The sequence below is a fragment of the Manis pentadactyla genome, chromosome X, assembly GCF_030020395.1.
Source record: "Manis pentadactyla isolate mManPen7 chromosome X, mManPen7.hap1, whole genome shotgun sequence".
Lineage (NCBI taxonomy): Eukaryota > Metazoa > Chordata > Mammalia > Pholidota > Manidae > Manis > Manis pentadactyla.
Genome location: NC_080038.1, coordinates 40,867,502 through 40,883,588, shown reverse-complemented (window position 1 = coordinate 40,883,588; position 16,087 = coordinate 40,867,502). Strand labels below are relative to the sequence as shown.

Below are 16,087 nucleotides of genomic sequence, written 5' to 3'. Positions count from 1 at the left end.
ATTTGCACAGTCACACCCTGCCACCAGTAAGGATTTGAGGCAGCAAGCAAGAGGAGTTGCATACTTGCCCTTTAGAAAAGCTGGGCATTGGTTAAATGGAGTCACACTGGGGTGTGGATAAGTTCACATCACTGAGAAGCAATGCGGGAAGCAAGCATGTGCTTATTACCACTAAGTACACAGAGATGGGCTGGGACAGAAGTGAGGTAGGCAGAACCCATGAGTCCTCTGGGTGGATGCATTTAACAGTCGCTTATCTAGCACTACCCATGAGTGAAGCACCTCAAGGAAGGAGGCCAAGAAGAGGAGGCAGGCACTGCCCTTTGGTGCTTTCCCATCAAGCTGGGGGCTCCAGGCAGGACGCGGGAGAATCTGCCAATGGCCTTGGGCAGCGTGCCTGAGCACCGTGTCCTGCACCAAGGAGACCCTGTTGTTGGGTAGTGGATACAGGACTTTAAGACAGAGTTTGGAGGGTAGGTGGGAAATAGAAAAGAGCAGTTTCCCCAGAGCATTTTGAAATAGTGTGGTTGCCATTCAAGAAAGAAGTTCACAGTGTTTGACGGGAGTGCAGCACGGCAGCGAACAAACATCTTGTTTTGCCTGTTAAACCCACTGGAGGGGGAAAGGTTGTGTCTGACCACATGCTGTTTCCTGACACTCCCACTGTCTTATAGTTTAAAGTGGCTGCCACTTGGTTAACACCTGCCTTGCTCAGCCTTGTCTGTTTTGCTCTAACTGCAGCTTAGCATGAGATACCATTCTAGTTCTCTTCCTGACAGATGCTTTCCACATCCTTCGTGGCACATCCCGTCTGGAGGCAGCATGCATCCCAACCCAGCTTTCTACCATCTGGACCACCCTAGGCAAATTACATTTTCTTAGCTCTGCTTTTCTTCTCTGTGACATGAGTGTTTGTGCCCTTCACAGGGCAGGGACAAGGATCAAAGGAGAGCTGCTGTGAGGTCCTGGCAGGCATAGAATAGATGCTCAAGAAAATGTATCCTCCCTCTGATCTCTCACTTCATCTACCTGAGGGCTTCCCATCATGGTTTTCCTGTGGGGACAGGAAGGAAATCCTAATTATGGTTTGTCCTTTTCCCTCAATTGCAGATGAGGACAAAGAGTAGTTCAAATGTAAACTGGGGGCTTGGTGGGGGAGTGGGTGGAAACCTAGTCCTATCCAGAGGAGAGAAGAACCAAAACCTGTGTGCAGGTCTCCCGGAGACCTTATCCCTTCCTTTCTCTGTGGGGTTGAAGCTAAAGGTCCAGGCTGGTTGCCCTTTCTTCTCTTTTGTCACTAACCCTGAGCTATTAGGCATTTAAAATCAGAACTGCTTTCTGGTGTCAGAAGTCTTAGTTCAGGCAATGGTGCCTTACACTGAATAGCACTCTACAGTTTACATCCAGTATTCACACTAGAGGCTCTAGGCAGGCAAGTTTCCTAACCCCCCAGTTTTCAGATTGGGGTTGGCTCCAGCCCTGGAAGATACCAGTCTCCCATTTTGTTCGTTGCACTTTTCAGAACCAAGAGCCGCTGAGAGAGGAAGACTCAGATTTCATCCTGACTGAGGGTGACCTCACCTTGACCTATGGGGACGGCACAGTGACTGCAAACGGCTCCTCAGGCTCCCACACGGCCTCCACGAGCCTCGAGGGTGGTCGCAGAACAAAGAGCAGCTCTGAGGAGGTGCTGGACCGAGACCTGGGAATGGGAGACCAGGTTTCAAGATGGGGCACCCGCCTTGAGCTCCCCCTGGAAGACAATATGTGACTTTGCCCCCCGACCTGAAGTGATGGGGCAGGCCCAGGGGGCAGTAGGGGTGGCCACAAGCCCCTATACTTGCCATGGGGCACTGAGTGGAATGAACATTTCTGTTTATGGAGGTCTGAGGGTATCTTAATATTTAAAATTTCACCCAGGATGCAGATGGTGGGGCTGAAGTGTCTCTAAATCAAGACAAATGCAGACCCATTCCCACTTTTTCATGTAGTATAGTAGTGGCTGTCCAGAGTTAACAAAAAAATAGCATGCTTTAATGGTCTCTTAATTCACTCACCTGCAGTGTCTTAACAAGGTGTGGCAGGTACTGGGGATTCCTCCCAGGAGAGGCTTCTGGGCCCTCCCGTGAAGGAAGGCCACTGCGATCAGACTGCCAAGGATTATGGGAAGCTGGTGTTCAATGGACAGCAAACATGAAAAAGCCGTGAGAGCGGAGGCTCTGTCAATGAGGGCCGCGTCACGGCAGCCTTGTATCAGGATTCCTGATCTTTTTTGCTACCTGTATTTCCTCTAGACTAAAGAATGGAAAATATATCCATGAACATTTCAACATGGGGGAAAGAATGATAATAACCATCTCTGGAAGTTTCCATGAAGAAGTTACTGAAATGTTTAAAACCAAAGGCAAAATAGTGTTACACTGTTGTTTATTAATCTAAGGACAGGAAAAACTTTAGAAACTGAGGATGAGATCACTGCGAAAATCAGTTCTTGGAGGCCACCATATGAGCTGATGCCTGGGAGTGATTAATAGGGCTGAGCTATGTACTGTGCATTTAGAAATAACACCAAAAATTGTGGGATGCTTTTACTGGGGAAGGGAAGGCAACAAGAAGCCTAAGAGACAATAGGCTAGTATTCAGAGGGACTCACTGTAAAAAAATTAACCACAAAGAAAATACAAGAGTGAATTCTAAAGACTGAATAGAATTCCAGACTTTGAGCTAACAAGTGCATGAGATTTCCATGGCTACATGAGGAATCAGGCAAATCAATGGAAAGTCAAGCATTATCTAACCCAGTGGAAGATTCTAGCTACTATGAAATTAAGAATCCAGATGAATTGACACTGAGTTTCACTTAGAGAAGGGTCATTTTCTTGGTATCGGGGAGGCTTATACCAGCTTAATGTGTGAGTGTGGTTTGAAATTTAGGTTTTTGGTTTGGGTTCTTTGTGGGTGAGCTGTTCTACCTGCTCACACTTAGGTCAAATACTGAGAGAAGTCCTGGAAACCAAGTTTGCCAATTCTCCCTATGTCTCTATGCTTCAGTGCTAGTATATTTGAAAACCCAATTTCTTAATAAATGCTTTCATAAGATGTGGGCATTTTTTCTTATTATGGAAGATGAAATAGTGGCCCAGTCTAGTACACCCGTAATGAAACCAGCCATGTAATCTTAACTCACATTTTTAATGGTTAATTTTTAAATAAGACATTGCTTCACATTTTGTTTTTGAATGGATAGTTTGTACAAACCAGGACAAAATTATTACTAGGTTGAACCATATGAAGTTGCTGATATTGAATGATTTTAAAAAACAGAAATGGCAATTTCATATGATTCAGTATAATATAACCAAATGATTTTTATTCACCTCTTTCCTTCCTTTCTACACTAACATCTGTTTTGATTTTATGGTCATCCATGGGTTTTGTAAGTTTGAAACAAAAGCTAACCAATATACCTAACCCCATGAGGATTACCTAAGATAGTGAAGGACTTAAAACCTATGACCTACAGCCAGGTCATAGGTTTCATAGGGAGACCCTGCATGGGAGGCCATTATGTCATGGGGCCAGGCTGCAGAGAGCAGCTGCCAGAAGCTGAATAATCCTGACCTTACCAGGGGCCCTGGGAAGTGAGTCCATTCATCAAATGCTTCCACCTCTAGAAGCATTATGCCTATGCTGAGTGGAGAAAAATTGGGTGCCATGTACCCCTGAAACCATCTAACTTAAGGCCAACTGTCTGCTGCCCATCTGACAGAAATCAGATGGAAACTGCTGAGCAATGGTACATCCAGCTAAAAAGTTCCTCGGAGACAGTAATCCCAAATCATCTTATAAACACATTGGTTCTGGGTTACAGGGCTGACAGTTCCACAGAGGCAGATGTTCTAGAGCAGAGGTTCTCAACCCTAGCTCTACATTAGCATTGGCTGGCCAGTTTTTTTTTTTCTTAATAGATGCAAGGGCCCTCCCTCCAATCAGAGATGCAGCATCAGTAAGTTTGGAGTGGGGCCTGCTTCCATGCTCTGTTTCGGATCCTCAGGGATTCTAATGTGCAGCTGGGGTTGAGAGCCTTTAGTCTAGAAGTTGCAGTGGACCCTTTTGGAAACCTTGAAGAATGCCCTAGCAAATTAAGTGTGTTTTAATTGTCAGTTATGTGGAAGAAACTGAGTGTTTAAGAGTAATACAGACTGGGCAGCCGTAAAAGTTTCATGCTAGTAATTTTTGCACAACTCAAGAACATACTCCCCAGAGTACAGATGAAAAGGTCACGTTTGAAAACCTTAAAGCATAAAAGGGAAAGAAGGGTGACTTGAATGTATTCATGGGGGAGATTAAAAACCTGTCATCTTTGCCTTGATTTGCGGAAGGTAAGTTTTGTCTTAACTGAGCTGCTGACTAACCGAATGTGAAGGTTTGTAAGAGGCTCACTTTTCACTTTAACCTGGGATTAAATCAGGAGTCCCCTTTGGAGTCAAGTGAACTTTCTTCCTCTTCACACTTTGCCTGTCCCCATGCCTGAAGCCATGGCTGGGCTCCTCAGAATAAAGGTGGGTCCGTTTACTGCCAGAGTAGGGGCCCAGAGTTCAGTGGAAGGTTGTCACTCTGCTGTCACATGGTGGTGGTGTCGCTAGCAGGTAATTAAGGATATGCAGACTTCTGTATAGCACTGACAGAGGGAATATAAAAGCTTATGCCATTCCTTTTAATTATCTTTTTTTGGGGACTACAGGAGGCCTGACATTTCTCTCTTGGAGAAGGAAATTTGGAGCTTACATAAAGCTGCACTTCTTCCTAGGAAGCAAGTATAGAAAGGGCATATGTAACTAAAAGGACTCTGACCATGCAGAGTACTTACTGGAATGACCAGCAAGTAAGCACTGGTGCCCTGTAGCCAAACATCACACTGTGACATCAAATGTTTCATCAAGCAAACAACAAGGAGCTTTTTAGGCTGTGTCCTCTAGACCTGAAAATGTCCTCTGTGATTTGACTGACAAGTGAAATCTCTTTAGGAAACATGAAAAGGGTTGTCTCAGCTATCCATGAACATTTCAGGCTAGGGCAAAGAATAATACAGCCTTCCAAAATAGAGGTCTATTTCACAGCCCCCAACCTGTACCATCATCTCTCTCCTTTTCTCTGTCTGTGGTGGGAGTTAATGTAATCATGTCAATATTTAATGTGAGCAAAATGATTTCTAAATGTAAGATCACCACTAATGCACTGGGGGACATTGGTGGCAGGGTAACTGAGCAAATCCTCAGAGGGCAAAGTTATCCACTGGAAAGCCTACCATGGTACCCATGGTGAGTTGTAGAGGTGGGTCAGAAAACCAAGTTTTACCATCTGCTGTAAAATGTGATCGGGAAATGAGGGCTGCTGGAAAGTCAGCTTCTTATTCCACTTCAGAAATGGGGAACTTGGCAAGTTTTATGCCTGTCTTTTGATGTTGATTCTGTAGATGAGTTAGTGTAGGAGCTAGTCTTGTCAAATACATTAGACAGGTCTCATTGAGTTCTGATCTCTTATTTTGTTTTTTAAGTGAGAATCTGGCTTGCCAGTGTCAGTTGCTGCATTCTGCTATGGTAAGTTGAAGGAATCTAGTGGGCAAGAGTTAGAAAACAACCATCTGAATGCTGCTTTTGCTTTGATACTGAAAATACCTTCCCCTTTTCTAAAACCTCAGAATATACAGTGAAATACTCTTGAAGCCAATGCTAGTATGCAACTAGGAAAAGCAAGTAGGCTCTTTGACAATCCTTTCAAAATAAGACCTAGAAAAAAACATTTTTTTCAGTTTCATTTTTAATAAGTATAAAATTAACAAACACATCTTGTCACCACCCAGTGTTAGCAGAAATTGTGAAGAGCGAAACCAAAGTTTCTAATGTTAGTTTTAGCTTTTGTAAGCAGGGTATATTTTAACCACTTGTAAGCCCTCTTGGGACACACAGGCAGCTAGTATTCTGCTACACAAGCCTTGGTGAAGAGGAAAAGGGAGGTCAGCCTGGTCTGCTGCCTTTTGAAAAGGTCTGGTACAGGTATAGGAGCACTTGGGAGAGGTCACCTTCTCATTCTGATGGCTACCTTTTAAAAAGGGTTAACAGAATTGCCAAATGTCACAGTCAGCTTAACTCTTGGCCAGTGGAAAATTTTCTGGGCCTGTGTAGGAGGAACTTAGGAAAGGGCTTGTAAGCAGCATGAAGAATGCTGCATCTTTTGCTTAAATCACTTAAGAAAAGTTAAGATGCCAGTGTTACTGGGTGACTACTACATGGACTTTGAAGGTTGACTTGTGTTGTGATTATTCCAGTTGTGGGGTTTGGAGAAACAGAGAAATGATTTTCAATTGTTTGGATGTTAAGTCTATGGGTTGGGAATTTATCACTGAAACCATTCATTCAAAGTATGGATTCATAGGTCACTTCCTCCTAGGTTGTCTTTCCATTTTTTACATAAAATACATCTGTTACTTCATACTTAAGAAGTTTTACTATGTCTATTAAAATGATTAAATGGGAAGGCTACCAATATTCATTTAATAGCTGAAAAGCAATTTTTAAAAATAGGATGAATTTAACATGGGATGCTATAACCTCCTGGGGATCTTTTTATAGAAAGCTTACATACTGTATTTGGGTAGAATTTTGTCTTCTATTTCCATTTAACAGTAGAAAACTGGTGGTTTTATAAAACTAACACAGTACATTATATAAATGTTATATAAAATAATATTCAAGTGTGTTTAACTGTGAAAAAGTGAAGACTTGGAGTTATCAACAACTTTTATGTGCAATAAGGAAAACTGCAGTTAGGACCCCAAAGTGCTACCTTTCCCTACCATTTTACTTAATGTTTGCCTTTGTGTATATGTTTAGATTGATATTGTAAGGCTAACCACGTTTTCCTGCACTTTGCTGATATTTAACACATTTTTCTCAAAGCTTTTTTTTTAAACAAAACTTAGAATAAAAGATTAACTGGCTGAGCTAATCTTGTCCTCTATTTTATAAGTATCGTCTGTTAATAGAAGAACACAGTAGGATCCTGTTCTTAGTCTGTTTCTTTCCCTCACTGAGAGGTTCTTTTCTGGTTGGGAACTATTCCTCTCCAGTTTATTTAGACTAGGGATTGACAGACTACACGTGGCCTCTGTACCAAGTCTGGCCTCCATGCCTATTTTTGTAAGTAAAGTTTTGTTGGCATACAATCTACTCATTCACTTGCACATTGTTACTGTTTGGATGTCCTGCAGAGTAGTTGCAACATAAACAAGCAGCAATTTGCTTATAAAGCCTGAACTATCTGGTATCTGGCTTTCTACAGAGAAAGCTTTCACAGACTCTTGATTTAGATGCTTGAAAAAATTTAGTTTTAAACTCTTCTAAAAATCATGGCAACAGACTTTTGAGAGTTTTTAAATGTGCCTCAGGGTTAAAAGAAACACTTCAAACCTGGTCTCTGCCTGTGACTTCTCCTAGCCTGCAAGAGTCATTAAAAGGCTTTGTGTGTTGGATAGTTGCCGAGATTCTTGAACTCAATATAGTTTCCTTCATAGTCTTCATATTCCTTTGTATGTAGGCTAGATTTTCCCTAAACCATGCAATCAAACTACTTCATAAAGTCTTTCTAACAAAACAAAACAAATCTTGTCATTACCAATGACTCCAGAGTCTTTTAATAATTAATTACAAAAACACCAGATAGAACAATTTAAAAGCAAAAACTTATTTTAGTTCATTAGGGTTCTCCCACCCCAGGGAGAGAAATGTACTTTTAAAAAATCAGGGTTGGGGCAGGGGGAGCTATTGGAAGAAAAACTGGATAAGTCAGGTCTAAAACAATACCCTCAAATCTTTTATTTACTGCTAAGTAATTTAATCAAGATACACAGGGCTGCACTTGGCCCTTATTCACATTGATGTTTTGTCCAGACACCTGCTGATGGGAAATGGTACCAAATCACATCTCTTCTTTGTTCTGAGAATGCCTTATTGAAATGGCTCCAGCAGAGGCAAGTTCAGGCTGGGAACCAACGCTCTTCCTAAGTAAGTTATGGCCATAATTATTCACATTGCACTGTCAATTCTTTACTGGAAACTTCATTTCGACCAATGTGTCAATCATTATTTAACAGCTCCTGATTTTCCTGCTCTGCAGAATTGCACAGCAGTTGGTACCCAGTCAAATCCCAGTCTCTGACAATGTGACAGATTGCCTCCACAATGTGGCTTCTCCAGAGCTGGGGCAACATGCTGAGTGCCCTGGTTCATGGTGACTGACCTGAAAAAGAAGGAACAAAGGATGTTTGAGCTTTAGAACACAGAAATACACGGACAAAAAGCCTGTAGAAGAACCCTGATGATGTAAGGCCTCTTAAATTTGAAACCTATGATCTTCCTTATCTAAGGTGCAGTACTCAAAGCTGGAAATCCACAATGAATCAGTATCTGTCATTTCTACTTTATGAAGACAAGCCAGGAGAAAATGTGACCCAAGAGGGAGGCATTTGGTGAGGATAAAGACAGGATAAAGATGGGGCACCTCTGTCAGTATGACTGTGCTTTCTGCAGCTGCTGCCATGTAGGGCACCTGTTGAGGAAAACAACTTTCTGATACCTGCTGGGTACAGTGGGGGGAAGAGCTGGGATTGAAGCTGTACCTCTAGGCACTAGCTGTTCTGTAAAACTGAGGCTGTGTATAAAATGTGTCCAGCTTCCTACCTTTGTGGCATCTGAGCTTTTTTCTTCTTTCATTAAAACACATTGCTTGTGTCACTGTATGGGAGAAGTGAGGGGGGCACTCTGGGTATGTTCGTACTAGTTTTGCCACCAGTTTCTTGCTTTCTTGTGGTCCTTCCTCTGATCCTGGATGTGTGCCAAATTTGCCATTATTTTCTAATGTGCTGAAACTGTCCATCAGCTTAATAAACTACTGATGCAGAGTTTGGGAAATAAATGCTTACAAGATGATTAAGCACATGCAATGAAGCACAAGAAGCATTAAGAAGCTAATTTCATAAATGCCCTGAAGGCTTCTCTATGAGCCTTTAGTATTCTGTTAGGACAGGTTACATAAAGAAACAGCCACTATATCAAAATTCAGTGTAATTTAGTTTAATAAAAACCAGTTTCCAGATGGGCTGACTCTAGTTCCAGATAAGGTAGAGTAAGCGCATTTCTCCTTACTCCTTTCACAAAGTATAACTCAAATCCCCAAACACGATATCTAAAACAAAGATAAGATTCTGAAGGGTAGGGAAAAGAAGACAGACTAGAGACTCTGGGAAATGAGGAACAACATAGCTGTGAGTTCCCTGGGTTTTCTTTTTGCCTCCTCTATAACCTGGAATGGGCACTGAAGAAGCTGACAAGCTAGAAATGCCAGTGGTCACACACCTAAAAATCCCATGAAAAGCCTGTTATCTCTAGCCAAAGGACAGGGCAAGGGTCAGCCTAGAAAGACAGAAACCAACCACCACAGAAAAAGTCCCCCCACTATCAGCAGAAGCCTCATGGGAAACCAGGACTACCACCACTCCTATCAGTAACCAGGTGGCGCACCCCTTCCTCCACCTGGGCAGTATCAGTGAAGGCCTGCTAAAATAGAAGATTTAAATGAAATGCAGAGATTAACATATTCAAATGTATTCCAAATGGTCAGAATACAATTAAAAAATCGCTAGTTACAACATGAAACAGGGAAATTTCAGCCTGAATGTGAAAAGACAACTGACAGATGCCAACACTGAAATGACATACTGAAATCATCTGAAAAGAATTTCAAGTCACTGTCATAAAAATGTTTCAATTAGCAATTGGAAACACACTTGAAAACAAACAACAGAAATTCTTGGCAAAGAAACAATATAAAAAAAGAACCAAATGGAAATTTCAGAACTGTAAAACATAACCAAAATTTAAAAAGCTCCCTGGATGGGCTCAACAGCAGAATAGAGATGACAGAGTAAAGAATTAGTGAATCTGAAACTAGAAAAATAGAAATTACCCAATCTGAACAACAGAAAATAGACTGAAAAAAGTTGAACAGAGCCTCAGGAACTTGTGGTACTACAATAAGTGATCTACTATTCATTGTTCATCAGAGTTCCAGAAAGAGAGGTAAGAGAGATTGAGGCTGAAAAAGTACTTGAATAAATGTGGCTAAAAATTCCTCAAACTTGGCAAAAGACATAAACCTAGAGATTCAAGAAACTGGGTGAACCCTACACAAAACATCAAAGAAATCTAAACCAAGATACAGTGTAGTCCAACTTCAGGAAAGTAAAGACAAAACATCTGGAAAGCAACTGGAGAGAAATGATGCATTACTTATGGAAACAATTATTTGAATGTTAGTGGTTTTAATACCTGAAATCATGGAGGCCAGAAGGGAGAAGCACAACATTTTTCAAGTGTTGAAAGAAAATAACTGTCAACTCAGACTTCTATATTCCATTATAATTTCCTTTAAGAATGAGGGTGAAATAAGGACATTCTCAGATGAAGGAAAATAAATAAATATGCTGCCAAAAGAACAGCTGTAAAAGAACTGCAAAAGGAAGTTCTTCTACTAGAAAAGAAATGATAGAAGAGGGAAACTTGGAACATTATGAATGAAGAAAGAACAACAGAAACAATAAAATAGGAGTAAATTTAATAGACTATTTTCTTGAGTTTTAAAAATTATGTGTGATAGTTGAGGCAAAAATGATAACATTGTACGATGTGGTTCTCAGTATATATATATATACATAGAAAATACTTTAAGAGAATTATAAAGTGGGCAGAATAAAGGAACCTAAGCAGACATAAAATTTCTACATTTCACTTAAAGTAGTAAAATGTTGAGACCTGTAGGTTGTGATTAGTTACATATGCATAATCTAAAAAAACCACTAAAATAAGCATACAAAGATACTTAAAAATATGGCAGATAAGTAAAAATGAAATTCTAGAAAATGTTCAAGTAGCCCACAAGAAGGCATGAAAAGAAAATGGGAACCAAAAACAAACAACAAACAGAAGTCAAGTTTTAAAAATAGCAAACTTAAGCCCTATAATATCAGTAATTATATTAAATGTAAATGATCTAAATATGTAAAAAGAGACTGGCAGAATGGTTTTAAAAACATGACCCAACATATGCTGTCTACAAGAAATTCATTTCAAATATGATATAGGTAGGTGAACATGGAAAGGATGAAAAGGATTCACCATGTAAACATTAATCAGAAGAGGAATTGGTGGTACAAGCCTTCGACACTTGCCATGTCTAGCGAGCCACTGCTAGATACTAAGAAATCATCAATCAGCTTATAGATCTCAGTAGAAAATGGGTATGGCTGTGTGCTTGAAGAGCTGCAGATCACTTAAGACCCTTATGTTACAGAGATGCTAAAAGTGGCAGATCATTCAGGCCAAGTAAAGAGAAAGTCCTTTAAAAATGACAGTTTCAGAAATTTCTACAATTTCAGAATTTCTATAGACAGGTTGAAATTGCTACAATTACTTAGACTGTTTCAGAACTAATTCTTTGGTTGATAAACTGCTATCATTTTAAAATCATGGACTTCACATTCTGCAACAAAACTGCATACGGTCAAATGATATTTATTGGATGAAAATTAGGCTTTTATTTTTCCATTGGTTTAGTAACAAAAAAAACAAACAGGAATTAGTGGTGATCGATGCACAACTTTATTAATGTACTAGAAGCCATGGAATTGAACACTTTAGAGGGTTAACTCTGTGGTGTGTGAATTGTACCTCAATAAAAAAAAAATCAGAAAAAAAGAAAGGAAGAGTGGTTATATTAACATCAGATACAATAGACTTTGGAGCAAAGAAAAGTACCGAGGACAATGAAGGACAGTATATAATGATAAAAGGCCATTAAAACAGCAATCCTAAATGTATATGTCTGCAGCAAACAACAGAACTTTAAATTTCTTGAAGCAAAAAGTGAAAGAACAGAAAGGAGAAATAGACATGTCCACATCTACAACTGGAAACTTAAAGCCTCTCAACAATTGATAGAATTACTAGATAGAAAATAAAAAAATGATCTAGATGAACTAGACAGTACTAGCATCCAAACAAGAAGACTGAACTAACGACACTTATTGAACACTTCACCTAATAACAATAGAAACACATTATTTTTAAGCTTACACAGAACATTCGCAACATAGACCATATCTCAGTTCATGAAACAAACTTGACCAAATTTAAAATAATTGAAACAATAGTATAGACTGCATTATGGAATCAAACTAGGAATCTATAACAGAAAGATAGCAGGAAATTGTCCATATTCTTGGAAATTAACACACTTCTAAATAACCCATGGGAAATTAAACAATAACAACTATTATATATAATATATTAAAAGAAAATGAAAATGTAACATCAAATTTGTGAGAAACAGCCAAAGCAGTCCTGATAGGGAAACTTACACTATTAGATGCTTACATTAGAAAAGAGGAAAAGGTCTCAATAATCTAAGCACCTACTTAGAAGAAACTAGTTGATAAAAGTAAACACAAATCAAGCAGAAGTAAATAAGAGTACAAATCAGTAAAACTGAAAACAGAAAAACAGAGAAAATCAATTAAACAAAAAGCTGAAAAGATTAAAAATGTGATAAACCTATAACAAGACTAACAATAAAAAAGAGAAGATGCATTATTAATATCAGCAATGAAATAGGGGATCTCACTAAAGACCCCACAGGCATTAAATTTCCTGAAAAGTGAATTCAGGAAGTTTGCAGTATACAAGATCAAAATTAAAAAATCAAATTTTATTTATATATACTAGAAATGAACATCTTGAAACTAAATTTTAAAACTATACTATTTACAATCACTCAAAATAAGTAAGTATAAATCTAATAAAACAAGGACTTGTATGCTAAAAACTACAAAACAATAAAAGAAATCAAACAAGACCTAAATCAATAGCAAGACATAACTATGTTCATGTATTGGATGGCTCAATACATGATAGAAAAGATGTCGATTTCCCCCAAATTAATCTACAGGTTGAAAAAAATTCCTATTAAATCCCATCAATGCTTCTTGTAGATACAGACAAGCTTATTCTAAAATTTACATGGCAAGCCAAACAAACTAAAAGAGCTAAAACTATTTGGAAAAGAATAAAGTAGAAATAATTATTCTACTCAATGTTAAGATACATATAACTACATTAATCAAAACAGTGTGATACTGGTAGAGGGACACTCATAGATCAATGGAGCAACAAAGCCCAGAAATAGACCCTACATATGTGTGTGGCTAACTTATTTTTGACAAAAAGTGCAAAAGCAATTTATTGGAGAAAGGATAGAGCATTTAGACAGTCAAAGGCAAAAAATAAACCTTGACCTAAGCCTCACGCTTTTTAAGAAAATCAACTCAAAATGAATCATAGTATTAAATGTAGATATAGATAAGCTTGTCCTAAAATTTATAAGGAAAGGCAAAATAAAAATTATATAAAACTTTTACAAGAAAGCATAGAAGAAAATCTTCAAGACAAGGGCTAGACAAAGAGTGCTTAGACATGACACCAAATGTAAAATCTACCAAAGAAAACATTTGTAAATTGGACTTCATCAAAATTTTTAAACTTTTGCTTTGCAAAAGATCTTGTTAAGAGGATGAAAAGACAAGATACAGACTGCAAGAAAATGTTCGCAACCATGTATTTATCTAGAATATATAAAAAACTCAAAATTCAATAGTAAAAAACAATCTAATTAGGAAATGGGCAAAACACATGAACCTACATTTCACCAAAGAAGTGATGTGGATGGCAAATAAGCACATGAAAAGATATTCAACATTACTAGCCATTAGGAAAATGCAAATGAAAACTACAATGACATACCACTACATACCTATTAGAACAGCTAAAATACAAAACAATAACAAAACCAAATGCTGGTGAGGCTGCACAGGTATCTTTCACACATTGCTGGTGGGAATGTAAAAATGGTATAGCCACTCTGAAAAAGAATTTGTAGTTTCTTATAAAACTAAACACACTTACCACATGATCCAGCAGTTGCACTTCTGGGCATTCATCCCAGAGAAATGAAATTTAATGTGTACACAAAAATCTGCACAGAAATAGTCAGAGTAGCTTTATATGTAATAGTCAAAAACTGGCAACAATCCAAATGTCCTTCAATGGGTTAATGGTTAAACAAATTGCAGTAGATCCATATCATGGAAAACCACTCTGCAATGAAAAGGAATGAACTATTGATATTTGCAACAACCTGATCAATCTCCAGAGAATTATGCTGAATGAAAATAGACAATCTCAAAAGGTTACATAACATATGAATCCGTTTATATAACAATCTTGAAATAACACAGTTATAGAGATGGAGAACAGATGAGTATTTGCCAGGAAAGGGGTTGGATGGGATGGGGTATGTGACTATAAAGGGGTAGCACAAGAGAGCTTCTTGGTGCTGTTGGAACAGTTCCATATCTTGATGGTAGTGGTGTTTACACATATCCATATGGGATAAAATTATACAGATCTATGCATACACACAAAATGAGTGTATGTAAAAACTGTTGAAAACTGAATAAGGTCTGTAGATTGTACCAGTGTCAATTTCCTGGTGTTGATACTGGTCTACAAAAGAGACACTACCTTTGGGAAAAGTTGGGTGGAGGGTTCACTGGACCTCCCTGTACTGTTTTTGCAACTTCCTATGAATCTATAATTATTTCAAAATGAAAAGATTTCCTCTGTTACTGTTTCTTTGTGCAATGTGATCAGCTCTCCATTTGGGTTGTCTTAGAGACCTGGAAACAACTTGGCAGTAACTCAGGGAGATTTTCTGTCAATGACTAAACACGTGCTAGATGTTGCTGGTCACATCCCATGTTCCAACAAATGTTTATGAAGATACTGCCAGCACAACCCCTGGACCCATAATCACTCTTTAAATCCTTTTATTAAAAATCTTTAAAAATTTTTAAATCCACCTGAAAAGCTGCTTTTCATTTGAGTTTGAATTTTTTAAAATCGAATCGCTGGCAGAACAGGAGGGAGGAAAGGAAGGACAGGATCTATTATATTGCCTCCAGGGTACGTGAAGAACTGTTTGGAAGTCCAGCTAATCTAGGTGGGGTAGCCCGCAGTGGACAGGCAGCGACCTCACAAGACTTTTTCTTTGCATTAAAAATGGGCTCCCATCCTCTGATTTTGGTCTCTGGTTCCTGAATATCACTGAACCAGGATAGGGATGTTCACATACCTTCCAGTTCTGATTTATACCTCCATGGAGCCTACAGCCCCCAAGTAGACCCTAAAAAACTGTCATTAATTTCCATTTTTCATTATTCCTGGTTGTGTTTAAAACATAAACATGTCCATGAAGTCTTAGTGTGATGTTCCCCAAAACTTAAGCCCCCATATCCTAGAGATAGGATTAGGAATTTAGTTCACTACAGACTCCACTCTTTTAATACTATAGAACCCTATTCATTTGGAGATATGAACTATTCAACTTCAAATGCATATTCAATAACCAAACACTCAGTTTCTCCGCCATCTCCAGTGACCAAATAGCTAGCTTTGCCCTCGTGTTTGACAATGAAGAATAAAATTCTATTTACTTAAAAAAGTTTTTTATATTGAGGAACATACACTAAAATGCACAAATCCTAGTATACAGCTTGATGAATTTTGACATGTGTATACACTCATGTAACCATCACCCAGATCAAGATATCAAACATTTTCACTAATTTTTTCCCCCTTCACCTATTTCACCTTCCCTCCTCTCCCTTCCCATATTTGCAACCACCAGTCTGGTTATCTGTGTTTATGAGCCTATTTCAGTTTTGTTTGTTGTTCATTTGTTTTTGTTTTTTTTAGATTCCACATATAAGTGAGATCACACAGTATTTGTCTCTCTCCATCTCATTTCACTTAGCATAATACGCTCTATGTCTATCCATGTTGTCGCAAATGTAAGAGTCCGTTCCTTTTATGGCTGAGTAATATTCCATTGTACAAATGCACCACCTCTTTATCCATTC

The 16,087-nt window shown here is 38.7% G+C and overlaps 2 protein-coding genes across 4 annotated transcripts in view; one reads left to right on the top strand and one right to left on the bottom strand.

The window, feature by feature from the left end:
* SLC9A7 (solute carrier family 9 member A7) overlaps window positions 1-3,099 on the top strand; it is a 182,757-nt gene extending 179,658 nt beyond the window's left edge. For all 3 annotated transcript variants that reach the window (XM_036907464.2, XM_036907463.2, XM_036907465.2), the window contains one exon: window positions 1,523-3,099. In XM_036907464.2, coding sequence (XP_036763359.2) covers window positions 1,523-1,771 — 249 coding nt within the window. In that variant the 3' untranslated portion in view covers window positions 1,772-3,099. The remainder of the gene's footprint in view (window positions 1-1,522) is intronic.
* A 4,565-nt stretch (window positions 3,100-7,664) lies between these two features.
* The window catches only part of CHST7 (carbohydrate sulfotransferase 7), a 29,845-nt gene continuing 21,422 nt past the window's right edge, over window positions 7,665-16,087 (bottom strand). The window contains exon 2 of the mRNA XM_036907466.2: window positions 7,665-8,298. The gene's annotated coding sequence lies outside the window, so the exon portion shown is untranslated. The remainder of the gene's footprint in view (window positions 8,299-16,087) is intronic.